The sequence below is a fragment of the Marmota monax genome, unplaced genomic scaffold, assembly GCF_021218885.2.
Source record: "Marmota monax isolate L192 unplaced genomic scaffold, Marmota_monax_Labrador192_F-V1.1 WCK01_AAM20220418_F8-fsc00057, whole genome shotgun sequence".
In the NCBI taxonomy this organism is placed as follows: domain Eukaryota; kingdom Metazoa; phylum Chordata; class Mammalia; order Rodentia; family Sciuridae; genus Marmota; species Marmota monax.
Genome location: NW_026693933.1, coordinates 3,355,492 through 3,379,872, shown reverse-complemented (window position 1 = coordinate 3,379,872; position 24,381 = coordinate 3,355,492). Strand labels below are relative to the sequence as shown.

At 35.7% G+C, this 24,381-nt stretch overlaps 1 protein-coding gene across 1 annotated transcript; it reads left to right on the top strand.

The window, feature by feature from the left end:
- Agr3 (anterior gradient 3, protein disulphide isomerase family member) lies at positions 1-21,012 on the top strand. Its single transcript, XM_046463651.2, has 7 exons — positions 1-168; positions 1,348-1,411; positions 18,307-18,359; positions 18,849-18,925; positions 19,494-19,557; positions 20,017-20,100; positions 20,773-21,012. Exons 1-7 carry the CDS (start codon positions 63-65, stop codon positions 20,820-20,822), a joined length of 498 nt encoding a protein of 165 aa, XP_046319607.1. The 5' UTR covers positions 1-62; the 3' UTR covers positions 20,823-21,012.
- Positions 21,013-24,381: the final 3,369 nt, after the last annotated feature.

Genomic DNA, 24,381 nt, shown 5'->3' with positions numbered 1-24,381 from the left:
AGTAGATACTGAAAATGCCTTTTGTCATCTAGCTTCTTCTGAGGGATTCTCTGGAAGACATCATGTTACACTCAGCTTTGGCCCTGTGCCTCTTATTTATCACAGTTTCTTCCAGCCTTGCCCTTGTAATCAGAAAGGAAAAGAAACCTCCACAGACCCTGTCAAGAGGTACTGTAATCTCATTTTATTTTCTAAACTCAATCACTTGGATTGTTTTTAAAAATACCTAATATTTTAACTACTATGAAGCAAAGAATGAACTAAATGTTTGTTGCATATGACAAACTTGAGTTAAAAAAGAAAGAAGGAACCAATTAAGATTTTAGGCAGTGAATCAAACCAACCCTCAAATAATAATAATTTTTGTATCTTTTGTAGAAATAGTGGGAAATTGATTTGATATCTATAATTTGGTAATTAGAATCCTAGAAAATTATTGATCGATAATGTCATAACGATATCCTAAAAGTAATTTAAGATTCAGAATTTGCTCAGATTCCCAGTATTCTATTTATTAAGGCAAGAAAATAATTTGGAATGATTTTATCCAAGGTTACTTAGAAAATGATACTTTATCCCAGATGCTGAGAATTTTGGTTAACCCTTTAATGACTCTGGAAATAACTGCAGTTTTAGATATCAATCTAGACTTGTCATTGGGTACTGGTTTAGAAAACATTTCTAATTTTGTACTTACTATTTTTACTCTGTCCTAAGAAACTAATATATCTTCATGTAGGAAAAGAAAGTGTTCTGAAGAAAAAATTTTCAGAGTTGGTTCTTATCTTTCCAATTAACAAAATCATTTGTCCCCACGTTTAATTCAAAACTATGGGTATAATCACAAAGCACTTGACCACTATTTGGTAATGCGAATTGGGCAAACAAATTGAGATCAACCATAGTGTAATTTCAAATTCTAAAGCACTGCCTGACTTTCCAAGTCCATTCATTTCTTAACAGATATACTGAGTACCAGAGAAGTACATCCATCATTATTTACTAAGTTCAACTTCAGGTGAACTTTCTATATCTAGAAAGGCAATACTTTTTTGTTAAAGTAGTAAAAATGGAAAATGTTTTCCTATATATAATTTATTATATAGATCTTATCAGGTTCAAGGCCATGGGCCTATTTGACGCACAGTCCTAAATCCTTCATACTATAATCTAAATGGACAGCACTCTTTGTAAGCCAGTTATAAATGTGTATCCTTAACACCACATGCTATCCAACTGCTTAGTAGCTGAGTTAAATGTCGGTAGTTAGATATCTGCTTACCAAAACCCACCCAGAGCTCTTCTGTAGTCCTTAATTAATACATTGATTTCTCCCTTCTACTTCAGGATGGGGCGATGACATCACTTGGGTACAAACTTATGAAGAAGGTCTCTTCCATGCTCAGAAAAGGTAAAATACCTCTCAGTTAATTTTCATAGATTATACAGATGCCTAATAAAAGTGCTCAAAACAGGCACGTAACCTTTTGAAGGGTTGCCACACATATTTGTTCTACTCTTGTATTTGGTTTGAAAAAATAGTTGCTGTTAGAACAGATTTTTTTTTTTAATTAAAAAAGGCTATAAATACTACTATATTAAATTCTTCATCACCTTAGCAAGCTTTTGAATATAAGTTGTAGAAACAAAATAGTATTACTAATTAGGCATAATATAAGCTTAAATAGGAAATTGATTTAAGCCAACAATCCTTCAGCTTGTCTGTTTATCAAAACAATCTGGGGCCTTTTTCAAACTCATATTCATAGTTGATCAACCAAATACTCAATGGCCAAAAGTTTTTATCCTTAAAGACCTATTAAATATTTGAGAAACCTCATATTTTTTAAATCTCCCCAAGAATTTATCAAATATCTAAAAAACATCCAATTCCAATATTCCTTCAAGAAATAATATACCAAATTAAATGAGAATTGGTTAAGCATTCTCAAAACTGGCCAAATATTACAAAAAAAGAGAAGTCTACAGAATATTATTTCCAAATATTAATGTAACAAACAACATATCAGTAAAGTACAGCCTTGATAAAATGAGGTTTAGTCTGAAAGTTCCAGGATGATTAAAGATTAAGAAACATATTAAATAAAATAATTTAATATGTATAAAGAGGCAAATCATACAAATATCTTCTATGTCCACAAATGCTGGAAAGATGTTTAATAGAATGCAGTATCTATATCTGAAATTTTTAAGCTGATATTTTAAAATATTAATTGATTTAAACTGAACTTAACAAGAAAAAAATAAAAGTTAATATCATGTTTACTGGGATAACAAAGAGAAGTCCCTCATTCATGTCTGAGTAAGATGTCTACCATAGTATGCTTATTTTAAGTCCTCTGGGTACTAGAAGAATGAGAGGTTATATTCCATTTTCGTATGATCTATCAAAATGCATTCTACTGTCACGTATAACTAATAACAAATAAAAAAATCTAAAAAAAAAGATGTTCCCCATCAGCACAACTATTAACTATTAATTATTATTCTGGAGGTATAGACAATGAGACTAAATGACAGTGTAAAAGTATAAAACTTGGAAAGGAGAGGATACAAGTATCTTTGCATATGATGCCTGCATACATGAAAAACTAAAGGGAAACAAAGACTAGATGGAATAATGAAAACTCGAATTACACGAGAATAAATTAACATAGAAGTCAATAATAGAACTTAAATACATGAGAGTACATTCAAATAAATTTTAAAATATCCTACTTAAAATGGCAACCAAAAAGTTTAAATACCTCAGAATAAACTTGGCAGAAAATGTAAAAAAGTTATTGAACTAAAATTAACTTGATAACCTAGAAAACTTAATTCCTACATACAAAACTTACCAAGACTAAAGCATGAAGAAATAAAAAATTTGAATAAACCAATGACTAAAGAGATTTTATTCATAATAAAAATCTCCCATCAAAGAAAAGTTAAGGATCTGAAAACTTCACTGCTGACTTCTACTAAGTTTTTAAAGAACAAATACTAATCCTTCTAAACTTTCCCAGAAAATTGAAGAGAAAAGACTATTGCATGGCTGGGGTTGTGGCTCAGTGGTAGAGTGCTTGCCTAGTATGTGTGAGGCAGTGGGTTCAATTCTCAGCACCTCATATAAATAAATAAATAAAGGTCTAGCAATAACTAAAAAATATATATTTAAAAAAATTTTAAAAAGAATATTGCAAAACTCATTTAGTAAGGCTAGCATTACCCTATTTAAAAGTCAGACAAGGACACTATAAAAAAGAAAATTAGTACTGGGGATGTAGCTCAGTGGTAAAGCACCCTGGGTTTGATTCCCAGTATTAAAACAAAACAAAAAACAAACCAAAAGAATGATTCACCATGATTGAGTAGAATTTATCCCTGGGATGCATTTAACATATGCGAATCAGTAAATACGAGATACACTACTTTCAAAGAATGAAAGACAAAACTCAGATGATCATTTCAGTAGATTCAGAAAAGCATTTGCAAAATTCAACATCCATTTAAAATAAAAACTCTCGACAAATTAGATACAGAAGGGACGTGCCTCAACACAGTAAAGCCCTGTGATGAGCCCATAGCTACCATGTTCAATGGTGAAAGGTGGAAAGATTTTTCTAAAAGATCAGGAATAGGAGAAGGAAGATGGCGGCGAGGGGAGTGCATTGCCCCCATGTGCTGCTTCACTGTGTGGGAGTATGACAAGTCAGGACGGCTAAAGGCTATCTTGTTAGGAATTTCCAGCAATAGTGGGGTGCTCCGGAACCTGGAGGAAGGATTTCCATCGCACGAGGATCGGCTACGGGGACTCAAACGCGAGAGGTTTGTCGCACGGAGGGTAACAGTGCTTATTCAGCAAATCGCCCCGCGGCTAGAGTCTGCAGCGCACGCTGGGAAACGAGGAGATAGCGATGCAGGGATACAGCGCTGCAGTTTCTGCCAGCCGTGCAAGCACCGTACTCAGGGCTGAATTCTGGGTTCGAGACGGGGAAGGAAGCGGTCCATCTCAGTTCTCCACACCGGTCAGACCACAGAGGAGGCCAGCAGCCACCATGTTGAAAAGCTGACGTCACCATACCTGTTTTCGACTGACCGCAGCTCATTCAGCCATAGAACAGGTAATTTCAGGCTGCAATTCGCCTGCGGCTTGCAGACAGATTGCTAGGGTTCACTGCCTGGGTGCTTCTTAGAACCTGATCTTATCGGAGTGAACACCGAGCGTGGGGCGGCCGAGTTCCGGCTCCCGGAACCGTCCCGGAACCGCCCTGGCCCAGGGCTGCGGAGCCTGCGGAGGCTGCTTCTTGGACCCTGCTCCTATCAGAGCATACACCAAGCACTAAGCGGCCGAATTCCGGCTCCCGGAACTGAGCCCGCGGGGACTGCTTCTTGGAGCCTACCCTTATAGGAGCTTCCACCGAGCACGGAGCAGCCGAGTTCCGGCTCCCGGAACTTCCCTGGCCCGGGGCTAGGAGCCCGCGGAAACTGCTTCTCGGTCGGGGTCCTGCTGAGGGCCGGTCAGGACTCACCCGTTGCTTTGGTTGCCCGGCAAGGGGAACGAAATGCTGCCATTCGCATAGGATACCAACATGGCAGACATCTGATGTCATCAGAAAGCGGCGGAGGAGAGAACTTCATCAATACCAGCGGCAACATAAACAGTTGGTCTCCTGGTAGGGGGGGTGAGGCACAGACACCCGAGTCTCCTCAATTTGTCATTGAGCCAGAGGGGAGGAGACGGGCCGCCGCCAGCGCCCGGAGCAGGCCCAGCGGCTCGCCAGCGTGGTGACCGCGTGACCCCAATTGGAGAGGGGGCGGAGCGGAGCCGCCACCCGCACCCACAAGGTGGGCAGACCCGCGACCCAGTGGTACATGGGCGTGGTAGGAGGGGCAGGGCAGAGCCGCCGTTCGCGCTTGCAAGGTAAACAGACCTGTGACAGCCTGGCGGGTCAGGCCCAGTGGCCTGCCAGTGTGGTACACACGTCACCCCAACTTGAGTAGGGGCAAAGCAGATCCTTCTCCCACGCCCGGATCAGGCCCTGCCGGTGTGGTGGTCACGTGACCCCAATTGGAGTGGGGGCGGAGCGGAACCGCCACCCGTGCCCGCAGGGTGAGCAGACCTGTGACCAACCTGCAGATCAGGCCCAGGGGTCCGCAGGCGTGTTAGGAGGGGCAGGGCAGATCCGCCGCCCGCGCCTGCAAGGTAGGCAGACCTGCAACAGACCGGCGGATCAGGCCCAGGAGCCTGCCGGCGTGGTACACACACCACCCTAATTGGAGTAGGGGCAGAGCAGAGTCACCGCCCGTGCCAGGAACAGGCCCAGCTTCCTGCAGGCGGGGTAGTCACGACACCCCAATTGGAGTAGGGGCAGAGCAGAGCCTCCACCTGTGCCCGAAAGGTGGGCAGATCTGCGACCGACCAGCGGGACAGGCCCAGTGGCCTGCCGGTACGACAGACACGTCACCCCATTTGGAGTAGGGGCAGAGTAGAGCCGCCGCCCGCGCCTGCAGGGTAGGCAAACCTGCAACCGACCTGCGGATCAGGCCCAGTGGCCTGCCGGCGTGGTACACTTGTCACCCCAATTGGAGTAGCGGCAGAACAGAGCCGCCGCAAGCGCCCAGAACAGGCCCAGTGACCTGCCGGCATGGTAGCCACGACACCCCAATTGGAATAAGGAGAGAGCAGAGCCGCCGCCCGCACCTGCAGGAAAGATACGCAAGCAGTTTGAAAAGATAAGGAAAGAAAGACCACAAGCAATGCAGGTCAACGCAACTTTAGAAGAGGTAACAGCTGCAGCAGATGGAATGTCAGATAAAGAATTCAGGATATACATGCTTCAGATGATCTGGAGTATCAAGGAAGACATTAAACAGCAAAATCAGACAATGAAAGATCACTTCGACAATGAATTACGCAAACAAATCCAGGAAGCAAAGGATCAACTATACAGGGAGATAGAGGTTATAAAAAACCAAACAAACAGAAATCCTAGAAATGCAGGAAGCAATAAACCAACTTAAAAACTCAATGGAGAATACTACCAACAGAGTAGAACACTTAGAAGATAGAACATCAGACAATGAAGATAAAGTATTTCAACTGGAAAAGAACATAGACAGCTCAGCAAGACTGTTAAGAAACCATGAGCAGAACATCCAAGAAATATGGGATAACATTAAGAGACCAAACTTAAGAGTCATTGGGATACAGGAAGGTACAGAGCTCCAAACCAAAGGAATGAGCAGTCTATTCAATGAAATAATACGAGAAAACTTCCCAGACTTGAAGAATGAGACAGAATCCCAAATCCTAGAAGCCTACAGGACGCCGAATGTGCAAAATCATAAGAGATCCACACCTAGACACATTATAATGAAGATGTCCAACATACAGAATAAGGAGAGAATTTTAAAAGCTACAAGAGAAAGGATGCAGATTACATTTAGGGGTAAGCCAATCAGGATAACAGCTGATCTTTCAACACAGACTCTGAAAGCTAGAAGATCCTGGAATAACATATTTCAAACACTGAAAGAAAATGGGTTCCAACCAAGAATTGTGTATCCAGCGAAATTAAGCTTCAGGATGGAAGATGAAATTAAAACCTTCCACGATAAACAAAAGTTTAAAGAATTCACAGCTAGAAAACCATCTCTTCAAAACATCCTCGCCAAAGCATTACAGGAAGAGGAAATGGAAAATAACAATGAAAACCAACAGTGGGAGGTAGGACAGTAAAGGGGGGGAAAATAATCAAAGAGGAAAACAAACCATGTTTAGTAACAGAAATAAACAAATATGGCTGGAAGAACAAACCATATCTCAATAATAACCCTAAATGTTAATGGCTTAAACTCACCAATTAAGAGACACAGGCTAGTAGAATGGATCACAAAACAAGACCCAACAATATGCTGCCTACAGGAGACGCATTTGATAGGAAAAGACATACATAGGCTGAAGCTGAAGGGTTGGGAAAAATCATATCACTCATATGGACTTCGGAAACAAGCAGGAGTGTCCATACTCATATCAAATAAAATAGATTTCAAGCCAAAGTTAATCAAAAAGGATAAAGAGGGACACTACATACTGCTTAAGGGAACCATACACCAACAAGACATAACAATCATAAATATTTATGCCCCAAACAATGGTGCAGCTATGTTCGTCAAACAAACTCTTCTCAAGTTCAAGAGTCTAATAGACCACCACACCATAATCATGGGAGACTTCAACACACCTCTCTTGCCACTGGACAGATCTTCCAAACAAAAGTTGAATAAGGAAACTATAGAACTCAATAACACAATTAATAACCTAGACCTAATTGACATATATAGAGTATACCACCCAACATCAAGCAGTTACACTTTTTTCTCAGCAGCACATGGATCCTTCTCAAAAATAGATCATATATTATGTCACAGGGCAACTCTTAGACAATATAAAGGAGTAGAGATAATACCATGCATCTTATCTGATCATAATGGAATGAAACTGAAAATCAACGAGAAAAGAAGGAAGGAAAAAGCATACATCACTTGGAGAATGAACAATAGGTTACTGAATGATCAATGGGTTATAGAAGACATCAAGGAGGAAATTAAAAAATTCTTAGAGATAAATGAAAACACAGACACAACATATTGGAATCTATGGGACACATTGAAAGCAGTTCTAAGAGGAAAATTCATTGCTTGGAGTTCATTCCTTAAAAAAAGAAAAAACCAACAAATAAATGATCTCATACTTCATCTCAAAATCCTTGAAAAAGAAGAGCAAAACAACAGCAAAAGAAGTAGAAGGCAAGAAATAATGAAAATCAGAGCTGAAATTAATGAAATCGAAACAAAAGAAACAATTGAAAAAATTGACAAAACTAAAAGTTGGTTCTTTGAAAAAATAAACAAAATCGACAGACCCTTAGCCATGCTAGCGAAGAGAAGAAGAGAGAGAACTCAAATTACTAGCATACGGGATGAAAAAGGCAATATCACAACAGACACTTCAGAAATACAGAAGATAATCAAAAACTATTTTGAATCCTTATACTCCAATAAATTAGAAGATAGTGAAGGCATAGATAAATTTCTTAAGTCATATGATCTGCCCAGATTGAGTCAGGAGGATATAGAAAACCTAAACAGACCAATATCAATTGAGGAAATAGAAGAAACCATAAAAAGACTACCAACTAAGAAAAGCCCAGGACCGGATGGGTATACAGCAGAATTTTACAAAACCTTTAAAGAAGAACTAATACCAATACTTTTCAAGCTACTTCAGGAAATAGAAAAGGAGGGAGAACTTCCAAATTCATTCTATGAGGCCAACATCACCCTGATACCTAAACCAGACAAAGACACTTCAAAGAAAGAAAACTACAGACCAATATCTCTAATGAACCTAGATGCAAAAATCCTCAATAAAATTCTGGCGAATCGGATACAAAAACATATCAAAAAAATTGTACACCATGATCAAGTAGGATTCATCCCTGGGATGCAAGGCTGGTTCAATATACGGAAATCAATAAATGTTATTCACCACATCAATAGACTAAAAATAAGAACCATATGATCATCTCGATAGATGCGGAAAAAGCATTCGACAAAGTACAGCATCCCTTTATGTTCAAAACTCTAGAAAAACTAGGGATAACAGGAACATACCTCAATATTGTAAAAGCAATCTATGCTAAGCCTCAGGCTAGCATCATTCTGAATGGAGAAAAACTGAAGGCATTCCCTCTAAAATCTGGAACAAGACAGGGATGCCCTCTCTCTCCACTTCTGTTCAATATAGTTCTCGAAACACTGGCCAGAGCAATTAGACAGACGAAAGAAATTAAAGGCATCAAAATAGGAAAAGAAGAACTTAAATTATCACTATTTGCAGATGATATGATTCCACACCTAGCAGACCCAAAAGGCTCTACAAAGAAACTATTAGAGCTAATAAATGAATTCAGCAAAGTGGCAGGGTATAAAATCAACACGCATAAATCAAAGGCATTCCTGTATATCAGCAACAAATCCTCTGAAATGGAAATGAGGACAACCACTCCATTCAAAATATCTTCAAAAAAAATAAAATACTTGGGAATCAACCTAACAAAAGAGGTGAAAGACTTATACAATGAAAACTACAGAACCCTAAAGAGAGAAATAGAAGAAGATCTTAGAAGATGGAAAAATATACCCTGTTCATGGATAGGCAGAACTAACATCATCAAAATGGCGATATTACCAAAAGTTCTCTATAGGTTTAATGCAATGCCAATCAAAATCCCAATGGCATTTCTTGTAGAAATAGAGAAAGCAATCATGAAATTCATATGGAAAAATAAACGACCCAGAATAGCAAAAACAATGCTAAGCAGGAAGTGTGAATCAGGTGATACCAGACTTCAAACTATACTACAGAGCAATAGTAACAAAAACAGCATGGTACTGGTACCAAAACAGGCGGGTGGACCAATGGTACAGAATAGAGGACACAGAAACCAATTCACAAAACTACAACTATCTTATATTTGATAAAGGGGCTAAAAGCATGCAATGGAGGAAGGATAGCATCTTCAACAAATGGTGCTGGGAAAACTGGAAATCCATATGCAACAAAATGAAACTGAATCCCTTTCTCTCGCCATGCACAAAAGTGAATTCAAAATGGATCAAGGAGCTTGATATCAAATCAGAGACGCGCCGTCTGATAGAAGAAAAAGTTGGCTACGATCTACAGTAGGTGGGGTCGGGCTCCAAATTCCTCAATAGGACACCCATAGCACAAAAGTTAATAACTAGAATCAACAAATGGGACTTACTCAAACTAAAAAGTTTTTTCTCAGCAAAAGAAACAATAAGAGAGGTAAATAGGGAGCCTACACCCTGGGAACAAATCTTTACTCCTCACACTTCAGATAGAGCCCTAATATCCAGAGTATACAAAGAACTCAAAAAATTAGACAATAAGAGAACAAACCACCCAATCAACAAATGGGCCAAGGACCTGAACAGACACTTCTCAGAGGAGGACATACAGTCAATCAACAAGTACATGAAAAAATGCTCACCATCTCTAGCAGTCAGAGAAATGCAAATCAAAACCACCCTAAGATACCATCTCACTCCAGTAAGATTGGCAGCCATCATGAAGTCAAACAACAACAAGTACTGGCGAGGATGTGGGGAAAAGGGTACACTTGTACATTGCTGGTGGGACTGCAGATTGGTGCAGCCAATTTGGAAAGCAGTATGGAGATTTCTTGGAAAGCTGGGAATGGAGCCACCATTTGACCCAGCTATTCCCCTTCTCGGTCTATTCCCTAAAGACCTAAAAAGAGCATGCTACAGGGACACTGCTACATCGATGTTCATAGCAGCACAATTCACAATAGCAAGACTGTGGAACCAACCTAAATGCCCTTCAATAGACGAATGGATAAAAAAAATGTGGCATTTATACACAATGGAGTATTACTCTGCATTAAAAAATGACAAAATCATAGAATTTACAGGGAAATGGATGGCATTAGAGCAGATTATGCTAAGTGAAGCTAGCCAATCCCTAAAAAACAAATGCCAAATGTCTTCTTTGATATAAGGAGAGTAACTAAGATCAGAGTAGGGACGAAGAGCAGGAGAAGAAGATTAACATTTAACAGGGATGAGAGGTGGGAGTGAAAGGGAGAGAGAAGGGAAATTGCATGGTAATGGAAGGAGACCCTCAGGGTTATACAGTGGAGGGGGTAGAGAGAGAGGAGGGGAGGGGAGGGGAGAGGTGGGGAGGGGGGAGGGTGGAGGATGGGAAAGGCAGCGGAGCACAACAGACACTAGTATGGCAATATGTAAATCAATGGATGTGTAACTGATGTGATTCTGCAATCTGTGTATGGGGTGAAGGTGGGAGTTCATAACCCACTTGAATCAAAGTGTGGAATATGATATGTCAAGAAATTTGTAATGTTTTGAACAACCCACAATAAAAAATTAAACAAAAAAAAAAAAAAAAGATCAGGAATAAAACAAGGATGCCCACTCTTACCACTTCTGTTCAACACAGTACTATTAGAAGTCTGTGTAATTAAGCAAGAGAAAAAAGTATCCAAATCAGAAGTTTAATTTCCCTGTTTGCATGTGATGAGATCTTATAGAGAATAAACCCGAGAAAGATTCCACCAAAAGCTGTTAGCTAAAAAAATTAATTTCATAAAGTTTCAGGAGACAAAAGCAATATATGAAAATCAGTAGTGTTTCCATACACTTACAATGAACCATACAAAAAAGAATCAAGAAGTCAATCCCATTTATAATAGCTATCAGTGTATGTACATACACACCATCCCCCCACCTCTCAAGAATAGATTTAATCAAGGTGGCAAAATATCTATGCACTGAAAACTCTAAAACACAGATGAAAGAAATTGAAGAGAACACAAAGAAATGGGAAGATGCAAGGACTGGAGAAATTAAAATTGTTAAAATGTCCTCAGTACTCAAAGCAATCTATAGATTCAATACAATCCCTATCAAAATGTTAATATTTTACACAGAAATGAATAAAAACTATCCTAAGAAGACAAAAATCCCAATAGTCAAAACAATCTTGAGCAGAAAGAACAAAGCTGGAGGCATCATAATTCCTGATTTCAAAATCAACTACAAAGCTATAGAAATAAAAATAGCATGGTACTAGCATAGAAACAAACCCATGTGTTTTTCCATGAAACACAGAGGAAAACCTAGATATAAACCCACACATTTATAGTGAATTGATTTTTTTTTTTGATGCCAGGGATTGAGTCCAGGGTCATCCTCATGTCAAGCACATGCTGTGCCACCAGGCAACACCCCTAATCTGTAGTCAATTGATATTTGATGAAGACTCTAAGGATACACAATGGGATAAATCAGTCTCTTCAAAAAGTAGAGCTTGTAAAACTAGGTATCCACTAGCAGAATAATTAAATCAGAACTTCATCTCATACCATACACAAAATTCAAGCAAAAATGGATTAAAGATTTATTTATTTACTTACTTATTTGGGGGTATTGAACTCAGGAGCACTCAACCATTGAGCCCACATCCCCAGTCCTATTTTGTATTTTATTTAGAGACAGGGTCTCACTGAGTTGCTTAGCGCCTTGATTTTGCTGAGATTGGCTTTGAACTCTGATCCTCCTGCCTCAGCCTCCTGAGCTTCTGGGATTAGAGGTGCATGCCACCACAACTGGCTTGGATTAAAGATTTAAATGTTAAGACATTTAACTGTAAAACTACTAGAAGAAAACAGGAAGCAAGCTCCATGATATTGGTCTGAGCAATGGTTATTTGAATAAGACCCCAAAAGCAGTGGCAACGAAAGCAAAAACAGAAGAATGGGATTACATCAAACAAAAAGTTTCAGCACAACTGAGGAAACAATCCATAAAGTAAAGAACCTGTGGAATGGGAGAACATATTTGCAAACCTTGCATCTGAAAAGGGGTTAATATCAAAATATATCAGGAACTCAAATTACTCAACAAAACAGGTAATGGGTAAAGTAGACATACAAATGACCAACAGATAAAATACCCAACATCTCTCATCACCAGAGTAATACAAATTAAAACCACAGAAGATATTACTGCATCTGTTAGATCAGCGATTACAAAGAAGATGAAAGATAGCAAGTGTTGGCAAGGATATGGAGGAAAGAGAACCCTTGTACACTGTTGATGGGATTATAAATTAGCATAGTCATTTTGGGAAACAACATCATTTCCTCAAACCACCAAAAATAAAATTACCATATGATCCAGCAATACCACTACTGGGTATGTACACCAAAGGCATGCTGTGGAGACATCTGGACTCCCTTGTTCGTTGCCACACTAGTCACCATAGCCAAGATATAGAAACTACCTGTGTATCCATCTAGGGATAAATGGATTTATAAAATGTGGTATATACTAATGATAGAATATTATTCAGCTTTAAAAAACTAAATTCTGTGATTTGCAACAATATGGATGAACCTAGAGAACATTATGTTAAATAAGCCAGGCAGAGAGAGAGAAATACTATATAAAATCACCTATATGTAGAATTTTAAAAAGTTATATACATAAGTAGAAAGGAGAATGGTGGTTGCCAGAAACTGGAGGAGGCAAAGGAGAGGATGGGAAAGGAGAAAGGTTGGTTAGCAGGTGCAAAGCTGCATTTAGATGGGAGGAGTAAGTTCTGATGTTCTATTGCACAGCAAGGTAACTATATTCATAATAATGTAGATTTCAAAATAAATAGAAAGTTTCTAAAGTTTCTAACCATTAAGAAATGATAGTTATTTGAGTTGACATTTAGGCTAAAAAGAAGCAGCCAAAAAATAATGAAAAAATGCTCAGCCTCACTAATCACAAGAAAATGAGGTATTAAAACCACAATGAGGTTTCAGTTCATACCTTTAGATTGGGTATGATCAAAAAGATGAAAACTAACACATCCTGGCTAAAATAGAAAAAGGAACCCTTGCTCATAGTTGATGAGAACATAATGTAGTAAGAGCCATTATGAAAAATAGTGTGGAGTTTCCTCAAAAACTTAAAAAGTAAAAGTAAAATTGATGGTCACACAGGTATATATCTAGAGGATATAAAATCAATATGTCAAAAATCTGTATTTCCATGTTTATTGCAGCACTATTCAGAATAGCCAAGTCATGGAATCAGCCTAAGTGTCCATGAACAAATGAATATGGAAAATATGGCACATACATACTCTGGGGAATTTGATTCAGTCTTTGAAAGAATGAAATATGGTTATTTGCAAGAACAAGGATGAATTTGGAGGATATTGTGTTGTTTGAAATAATTCAGGCCCAAAGCAACAACTATCACATGATCTAACTTATATGTGGAGTTTTAAAATGTCAAACTAAGAAAAATGTAATCGTGGTTACCAGAGGATGAAAGTGGAGAAGTGGGTACTAGGGAGATACTGGTTATAGGACACACATTTCAATTAGGAAGAATATATTCAGAGACATTATGCATCATGATGACAATAGTTAATAACATTATATACTTGAAAATTGCCAAGAGAGTAGATTTTACTTGTTCTTATCATAAAAAGTATGTGAAGACACGCTTATGTTTAAAAACTTGATTTAGCCACGTCATAACATAGAGATGTATCAAAATACCATGTTATACACAATAAATATAGAAAACTAATATAAACATCAATATCTGCAATTCTCCTTGTCAACTAAATTGGCCATCTGTTACTAGAATATTTTACATGATGAGTAGTAGGAAACATAGATTCTGAAATAATTAGTACTAAAGAGAATTTGGTAGCCATCTGTGAAAATATTAAAAAATTGGATTCTTACCTCACACATTTATACCAAAACAGATTACAAAGATGAATTTTATAAAAATTAAATAATTAAGGTACTAAAAGATACTATTTCAAACATGTACTTAAGTCCTTATAATAAGGGAAGTCTAAGATTAGGGTGAGATGAAAATAAAGCTATTCAATTCTCATCCTAGCTCCTCCTCTTGCCTTACCACATTCCTGCCCTTAATTGTGGCCCAGTTAAAAGGAGAAAAGAAAAAGAAGCAACTAAAATATGTAGTGTATTGAATACATGAATTTTCTGCATAACAAATAAATACACATAAGCAAAGGAAGAAGGCAGAGAGAGAGGAGAACTGTAGTATATATTACAAAGGTGAATTTCTCTAGTATACAAAATATTCCTAAAAATTAATAGAAGTTCAAGACAATAGAAAAAAAAGTAGCAAAGGATGTGGTAGTTCCAGAACAGAAAAATAAGTAACTCAAACATAAGATAGGCTGATTTATAAGATAATAAAACCACCTTAACTTCTGCCTTACTACTGGATTAAAAAGTTTAAAAGTTGAGAACTAATTTTCGTGAAAGTAGAGGAAGTAGTTACCATTCACATTACCCGAGTGAATATGAATTGGTATAGCTTTTATGCAGAATATACATCAAAATTATAAATGCACATACTCTTCAACCTAGAAATTCTGTTTCTGAAACTTATTCACAGAAATACCTACCCATCCATAAAAGCATATGTAACTACATATTCACTAAAGAAATGTTTATATAAATCTAAATGTTTAGAAGCAATCTAAAATGGGAGATTGGAACAATTTAAATACCCATCTTCCAGAAGACAGATTTATATTAAAATATATCCATTTAATGGAATATTACACAAAAGGATCATATCTATGATACATTTATGCAAATACATGTGTGTTTGTATATGTGGGTTTTATTTTATTGTGTTTTTTAGATAGGGTCTTGCTAAGGTTCTCAAGCTGACCTCCAAACTCGGGATCCTCCTGCTTTAATCTCCTGAGTAGTTATAGTATAGGCATGTGTCATTGCACCCAGTCTGGTTTTGTTTTGTTTTGTTTTTTCCCTTGCAGTACTAGGGATTGATCCCAGGGCTTTGTGCATACTAACCAAGTGCTGTACCATTGAGTTACATCCATAGCCCCATTTTTTTTTAATTTAAAGAAAGAAATATGTATATATGCATACACATACACGTGTACATGAATCTGGACTTATACAATATACATATACTCAAGAAATCCTCTGGAAGGGACCCTGAGAAATAATAATACTGCTTACATATGGAAGCCAGAAGGGGAAGGAAAAATATTTACCGCTTTAACTTTTGAAATTTTAAACCAGCTGAATTTGTCATCTATTTTAAAAAAAAAACAAAAGTAGAGAATTTATGAAGATTATTCACCAAATGATGATAAGCATTGAGGCTTTTGCAGGCTCTAATTCTAGAGTCTCTAAAGTACAACTACTAATACTCTTTCTCTCAACTCACATTTCTTACCATCTGAAGTGCCAGTTCACAAGGTTTTAACTAAGAGGCCACCCACCCTTTTTATACACTGTGAAAGCTAAAAATTATTATTACATTTTAAAATGTTTAATAAAAATCAAAAGAATAATATTTTGTGACATGTGAAATTCAAATTTTAGTGCCCATAAAATAAAGTTCTACTGCAACAGCCACACTTGTTTTTTAAACATATTCTTTACGGCTGTTTCTGTGTGATGATGGCAGAGTTGAGTACTTGCAAATGAAACCATGTGGCCTACAAACTCTCAAATATTTACTTTCTGCTCCTACTAGAAAAAAAATTTTTTTGGAGCCTTATTTTAGACTGTTGCTACTTCTGCCAAAAATGTTCCTGTGCTTTTCTTGAAATGAAAGAGTGTCTCCGTTTGAATGTATGAACAGCTCATTCATAACTGAACCCTTAAGAGTGAGTCTTCTATATGCCTGATAAATTTTTCCTTGGATTCAAATTGCCCAGAAATCTGAAGGTTTAAGTTAGTTTCCCAAGAGTTACTTCAATCCCTTTTCCTGAACACTGCTGGGCTTGTTTCTAGCGGACGTGTAGCTGCTGAGAAGAAACCGTAGCACGTCAAGAAAACAGGACTCAACACTAAATTGTTGGTCTATGTCTCAGGACAACTACACCCCCTAAATTCAAACAAAGAGGTTGTCTCAAGTCAAAATTACTTGGTTGATGCGTATAATATCTGAGTTCCAGAGCTGAGAGAATAGATTTTAAGTGTTATCAACATAAAAAAATTCAATAAATATTCTTACACTTAGTTTTCTACTAACAAAAAGTGGGGATAATATTTCATTCGTTGGATCTCTAGTCTTTTTCACCAATAAGTTTGAAGTTGTTGGAAAATGCCAGCTTTCCAGCTATGTTATAAATCTTCACAGGTAAGTTGTAGGGTTTATTCTTACCTAAAATTTACTTGAATCCAAAATTGGAAGATTAAAGAAAATTATTAAATTTGAAGTTTATGTTTAACACTTATTGAAACTGAAATATTGGGTACAGCATAGACTTGTGCAAGGAGAGCAATTTATATGATTATATCTGTTAATTATATTTTTAAAAGACTTATGCTGAATATATCAGAATCCATCTCCTTTGATATTCACAATATTCTCAGGATTAAAGCTGCATTTTAAAATTCATCCTAAATATCTTAGTCTATTTATATCGCTATAACAAAATACCTGAAGCTAGGTAATTTATAAAAAGAGGTTTATTTAGTTCACAGTCAGGGAGGTTCAAAAGTATGGCACCTGCATCTGCTTGAATCTGGTGAGGGACTCATGGCAGATGGCATCACACAGCATGAGTGCATGTAGAAAGGAGAAACAGTGGAAGTTCCAAGCTCACTGAGAACAATGCATTCTTTTGGGAACTAATCCAATCCCAGGAAACCAGACCCACTTCAATGAGACAGCACTAATACTTTCGTTAGTGTAGAGTTCCCATGACCTCATTACCTTATAACTAGGCCCCACTCTTACCTCCACCACACTGGGTACCAATCATTCAATACAAAACCTTTAGGGGAACAAACCACATCCAAACCATAACATATCGAAATCATAGTTGTTACACCTTACTATAGTTAATATTCTCATTATTCTTTTAAAGCAAAGAGCAAGGAAGTAAATTAGTAAATGCTAACTCAAGTACTGCCATTAAAACTTTTTTTCAGAGTTAAAATCAAAATGACCCTGAAAAATGTATTCATATGAAATCTTCCATTAGGTTGTTTACAAATTATAAATTGGTATAAGAAAGAATGTGGAAATTGTCAAATATTACTAGACTTTTTGTAAAAATAAACATTTGATGGTCCTGAAATCATATACAAAGTATTCATTAGCAATGAATATTTTGTTCATAATATCTTTTTATCTTTGGAGATACAATTAATTTTTATTTATCTAACTGCACTATCATGTACATAAGACTCAACCACTATGTTTGTTAAGCTGCAGATTCCTGGACCTCATAGCTAGCAATTTTAATTGAGCAAGTCTAGGATGGCCTAGGCTAGCTCATAGCTAGCCTATGAATTTACATTCCTAACATGCTACTTGATGACCTTCATGCTATCAGTTCTGGGGCCACAATGCTATAGACTACATTGTTATGATGTGTAAATCTAAGATTATAAATCTTACCAAATATAACAAAACTGGGCTGGGGATATAGCTCAGTTGGTAGAGTGCTTGCCTTGCAAGCACAAGGCCCTTGGTTCAATCCCCAGCACCACAAAAAAAGAAAAAATTAAAAAAAAAAAAAATCCATGACCATCTTAAAAACTAAATAAATAAATAACAAAACTTTGTCTAATTCCACTGTATGTTTTATCTTGATGTTAATCTCCTGACATTTCCACACTGCCTTTTTAGTAACAAGCCATTGATGGTTATTCATCACTTGGAAGACTGTCAATACAGCCAAGGTAATTTTATTTCTGAGATCCTATTATATGTCCAATATGAAGTAGAAACGTGACTGATAAGAACAGTTATGAGGATACTACACAAACCCCATTTTAAAAGAGTACCACCATTTTACCAAGATGCTTGAAGTCCACAATGACTGCTAGAATGTATTTCTATCAAATGCCCTTTGAAATTTAATATCCCTTTTCCTCCCATAAAAAAAGGAGAGCAAGTGGGAAAATGTGCCGAAAGAACTTGTTTTAACCAATAAGTCAGTAAGTTACGAGGAGTTAAAACTAGTGTCCCCATTAATGATTATTCCTTCATGTTTCCGTGGACAGACTGTCACTCATTGCTTCCCAGTGAGGGACTAAGTGGCAAAAGGTCAACAAACCATTTACACCCACGTTATTGCTGCAAAGAAATTCAAAACACAAGGTTTGTTTTGTAATGTTATATTGAAGATGTTTTGATCCTTAAAACTAAAATTTTATTTTCCCTCACAGCACTAAAAAAAGTATTTGCCCAAAATGAAGAAATACAAGACATGGCTCAGAATAATTTCATCATGTTGAATCTCATGGTACATGAACTCAACAATATTTTCTTTTTTTATCATTCCATTATGACCTTAAAAAATAGTGGAATTGTCATATATTCATATGTGCATATAACAGTTCAGTTTCATTGTCCAGTACCTTTCTTTTTCCTCCATTCCTCCCTCTCCCTATTCCCATCCTGTATTCTACTGATCTTCCTTCTATTTTCATGAAAATCCCTTTTCTACTTTTTTTTCCCCTCCTAGCTTCCATGTAGGAAAGAAAACATGACCCTTGAGTTTCTGAGTGTGGCTTATTTCCCTAACATGATTTTCTTCAGTTCTATCCATTTACTACAAATGATATAAATTTCCTTCTTTATGGCTGTATAAACAATGTTTTCTTAATATCATAATTTAATGGAAGATTTGAATCCTTTTATTCTATTTTCAAAACATACAGAGTTAAGTATTGGTTGATATAGAATATTATATAGAATCATAAAAGGCCAAAATTTACAATCTACTAAATTTAGTTCACATAAAATATTTTTATATTAACTATCAAAAACCATCTAATCCAATAACAGTCATTTCTTTCTTCTTCTGCTAGCATGAGACCACTGACAAGAATTTATCACCTGATGGGCAGTATGTGCCTAGAATCATGTTTGTTGGTATGTGTATAATCTCATTGTGTCAGATTTACAAAATTGATATGATTCTCAGCATTCTTGATTCTATTTGTTTTTAAATGCTAACTCAAATACTATTATTTTTAAAGGGAAGTCATTTCTAACAAATTATATTATGCTATTAATTCTATAATAAAATTTCACTATATTACTTGTAAAGTTTATTTTTAAAAAGCAACTTACGCTATTAAATCAATATCCCAATGTATTTCTAGTACGGTGCCCCAGACTAGTGAGAATTATAATATAACACACTAAAAGGAAAATTTAGGTTAATTCATCATGAATTCACATGTATAGAAATTAATTTTGCTTATAAATTTACTTGACTTTTGTTTTAGAGTAGGAGGGGGAAAATGATTTTCAAAACATGTTGAATAGTATTTCAGTCACTTGTTTTTTTTTTGTTTTGTTTTGTTTTGTTTTGTTTTTTCTTGACAGACCCTTCCCTAACAGTCAGAGCTGATATAACTGGGAGATACTCTAACAGATTGTATACATATGAACCTCAGGATTTACCAATATGTAAGTATTTAAGAATCGCCTTGGACAGTGTAATAGCTGACCCCTGACTATTAAAAGGGCCAAAGAAGGCCTATATCAGCACTGTCACAAACTCCTACCTCCCACCAAAATCTGAATTTCTGGGGCACCCCAGAATCTCAGGGATGCTGAAGAATTCTTGTGATCACTAAATTCTGGAACAACTGAAAGAACTTTGTATGCATTACAATGACACAACCTCAAGGTAGTGCATTCTTTTTGTGTAAAAAAAAAAATTACATATGATTTCCTCAAATTATAACAGTGAAATGTTTTTGTCTTCCTTTAAGAACTATGAGCAAGAAGGTAGAGACTTAGGACTTCAATCCATTTTTTTACAACCTCTACTATTAGCTGTATTAAAGAAGACAGTTATGCCTCTCAGATCCAGCAATACTGGGTCAGTTAATAACTGATTAAAGAGAAAATACCTACTCCCTCTGATAAATTGTTTATCATAAAGAAATTTGATCTGATCTAATCTATAAATTCACATGTATATCTTTAGCATAAAATTCTTCAATGTCAGTTGATGAATTCTCATGTTTTCAAAGCTATTAATTTAAATGGACTTATTTCAGATCCTAGCAACAATTATTACATATGATTACTTTCATTTACTAATATTTCAATGTCTGTTTACTTTTATTTCAGTGATAGAAAACATGAAAAGAGCATTAAGACTTATTCAATCAGAGTTATGAAGAATGATGGAAAATGTCTTTAATTCTGAGGTCAAATACCATGAAGAAAACATCTGACTCACTGACAAAACCTAAATGTGCAAATATATGGATTTTGTAATGCTATTTAGATTTTTTTAATGTGTTTTAAATATTCTTGTGACAATAAAATGATATTTCAATAAATGTTGTTAAGACATGAACATGACAATGTAGTAGTTCAACTTCTATTTGCATCAATAGCAAGAAAGCTTGTGTAAGCCAAGAGTTAAGAAAGAGGTGTCTATTCTATTTCCTCACATCTCACATCTCACTCTACCAACAACTCATCTAATTTTACATCTAACCTCTCCACTGTATTTATCACCATAGTGTACATCATGAATGATCATAAATGATCTTCATGGTAACAAAGCAAATGTATGCATTTTGATCACTTCTTATTTGAATAGCATAATTCAGAGATAACCACTTACTTATTTTCGTCCTTTATATTTAGATATACATTTATAATCCAATTACAACAAATTTACAATATAATTTAAAAATTCAATTGTATGTTTTCCTAAATTATTGAGCAGGTACTTTAAACTTTTAATATTTTAACAACAGTGTAACTTATCCAGGAAGATTGAAGCATTTCTCCACTTAACTAACAGAAAAGGATTCTGTTTTTCATCTGAAATGATCAGATATCCAACTAACAACTCAGTTCTTCATAGGAAGCTTCCAGAGGATCAATCATGTCTTCTACTCCCTTAAATAACAACAAAATTCCTGCTAATAGAAATTCCATAATCAGCCAGGAGGAATTATCAGAAGATAGAAAATGTTTTAGGTGGGCTAAACTTTTTCTGGCCCATAGAATTTGATGGCATTTGACAAAATCTGAATTGTTTTGAGATATAAGAGTGCACTTTTACATATGATAGATATACAATGTCTATAATCTAGACACTTGAATAATTCTAATGTTTGATGAGTCAGAGAAAGAAATGTTTCCACCATTCTGTCACTTTTAAGTAGACCTTTACTAAACTTATCTATTTGAATATAAACAGGTTATGTGACCATTAGTACTAAATATCCATGTATTCTTATTTGGCAAACAAATATTAATATTCTATATTAATGTTTATACCCTCTCTTATTTTTTTATATCAAAGTCTGGAGTTAATTTCTTAAATGAATGCTAGATATCCAAATGCACTGGTATTCTCTGACAATAATTTAAATTTAAAGGCTAAATTAAAAATTAAACACTAAATTTAAATACTAAAGTAATAAACTTGATTTCATTTCTGCATAAATCACATAGAGGTAGAAAATGTGGCAGTCATTTTCTGTGAACTACAGAAGAAATTAGTTGTTAATAATAAATAACCCTAAACATTCACTTATTTTTCTTTAGTGTAAAGATGTTATTAAATGATAAATTGTTCTTGATAATAAAAATAGATATATCTTTATATTTTAACATACACTTATTATTCATGATTGTATAAACTAACAATATTATATACATAATTATTTTATATAAATCATATCAGTAAGTGTACCTTGTAACCAATTTTTCTTTCTCTATCCTACTTTACAAATTAAATTCTATATCCTAGTTGATATTTCTAGCTAGTATCTTCACTATACAAAATTGCATGCTTTGATTTCATCTTCTCTAACTTTGCCCCTGCCTTTGAAATGTAGGACTATACTTTGTGTTGGAGGAAGTACATGTATAATGTACTTCTGTTTATGCTCATAACCTCCAAAACATTATTTCTTCCCTAAAACATTCAAGGAAAAAAATCACTACTATCAACTATCTGAAATAGTACAAACAGTTCTGTGTGCCTAGGCCTTTGTATAAAGGAGCTTTAGAGACCTCATTTGCATTTCAAAGAGAGATAAGAGTCAAAATTTTATCTATTAAATATTATCTAGAATAGGGTTGTCAGGTGAGCATTCAGCTAACTTTAAATCAGAGATGAACAACTTTTTCAATATAAATATGTCTTGTGCAATATTTGGGATATACTTATACTAAAATCTATTTGTTTATCTGAAACTTCAGAATTAACTGGATAACATTTCTTTTTAGGTACTAATCCTAGCAATCCTGCTCATATTTATTGTACTAGAGCTTTCTCTCTCTCTCTTTTTTTTTTTTTGCTTCAAATAACATTTATATTTCAAGTCAATATCTCAATTTCTGAAATCAAAACACTTTGAATTAATAATTTTATAGCTTTTAATTCTTCCCAATGATCCAACATCTAATTTCTACTCTATAGTATCTAATTTCTACCAGATACTACATTTGGTATTGTGGATCTAAAGATGAAATGGATAAAAATGAGGCAATCTTGTTCCCCCTAAAGAAATCAGTCGAGTGGTTAAAAAAAAAAAAAATGCACATATCATGGACAGGAAGCAACTCCTTATCAAACAATGTAAAAGAATGATGTGGATCAACACTGAGATAGGCCAACTTTCTAACAGGGCTGTCAGGTTTCACACAAAATGTCTCATCCATGAGTCTTGAATAGTATGTCTTCCATCATTACAGAAACCAAAATGATAAAGTATACTGCAGGGCTAAGGAAATTCTTGTTCATTGGTTTAACCCTAAAACATAAAAGTATATGAAGTTTTTTTGTTAGGGCCTTTAAAATTTTAGAGTTAACAAGAGTGTGCTAAGCTTCAAGAGAGTTTACACTTTTAACACATTGATTTACATACACAAAGATTTCTAAAATTTTGCTTAAGATTTATAGTAATGCTTTCTGAAACAAAATTATATGCAATTTGTATATTCATGAACACCCTTAATGAGTGAAGAATTCTTCAGTAAGGACTTTTCTACATCTTAAATATGTTTCTTATGTAATAGATACCTTTTTACTGAGCAGTTTTCTAAGAGCAAGAAAACTCTTAGAAGCAGAAAGATAGTTTCTTCCCCCCTCCCCCACTCTCTTTCACTCATACATACACACTCATTTTTTTCCTCAAAAATAAATTGTGTTGAGTATGAAGAGGACAGGGTTGTGGATAGCACCCACAACAAGATTCTTTTTTTCTGGTTTTAGGGATTGAACTCACCGAAACTCAACCACTGAGCTACATCCACAGCCCTATTGTGTATTTTATTTAGAGACAGGGTTTTCCTGTGTTGCTAGCACCTCACTTTTGCTGAACTAGCTTTGAACTTAGGATCCTCCTGCCTCAGCCTCCCAAGCTGCTAGACACAACAGGATTCTTTTAAACACCTGACTGGTGTTTACAATGATTCTATTTATGAATATGAGTCTACAAACATTTTCTGGACAAAATCTACTAAAATGCAATTGGATATTTTCTCCATATATCATATACTTATTGCCACAATTTCTGAAAATATATTTATTTTCTAAAAGAGGTTGATTCTGCCCCTCAAAAAAAATTCATAGGTTGAAGTCCTAACCCTTAATACCTCAAATACAACTTTATTTGGAAATAAGGTCATTGAAGATGTAATTAGTTAAGATGAGATTATACTGAAACAGGGTGGGCCCAATATAACTGGTATCCACATAAAAGGAGA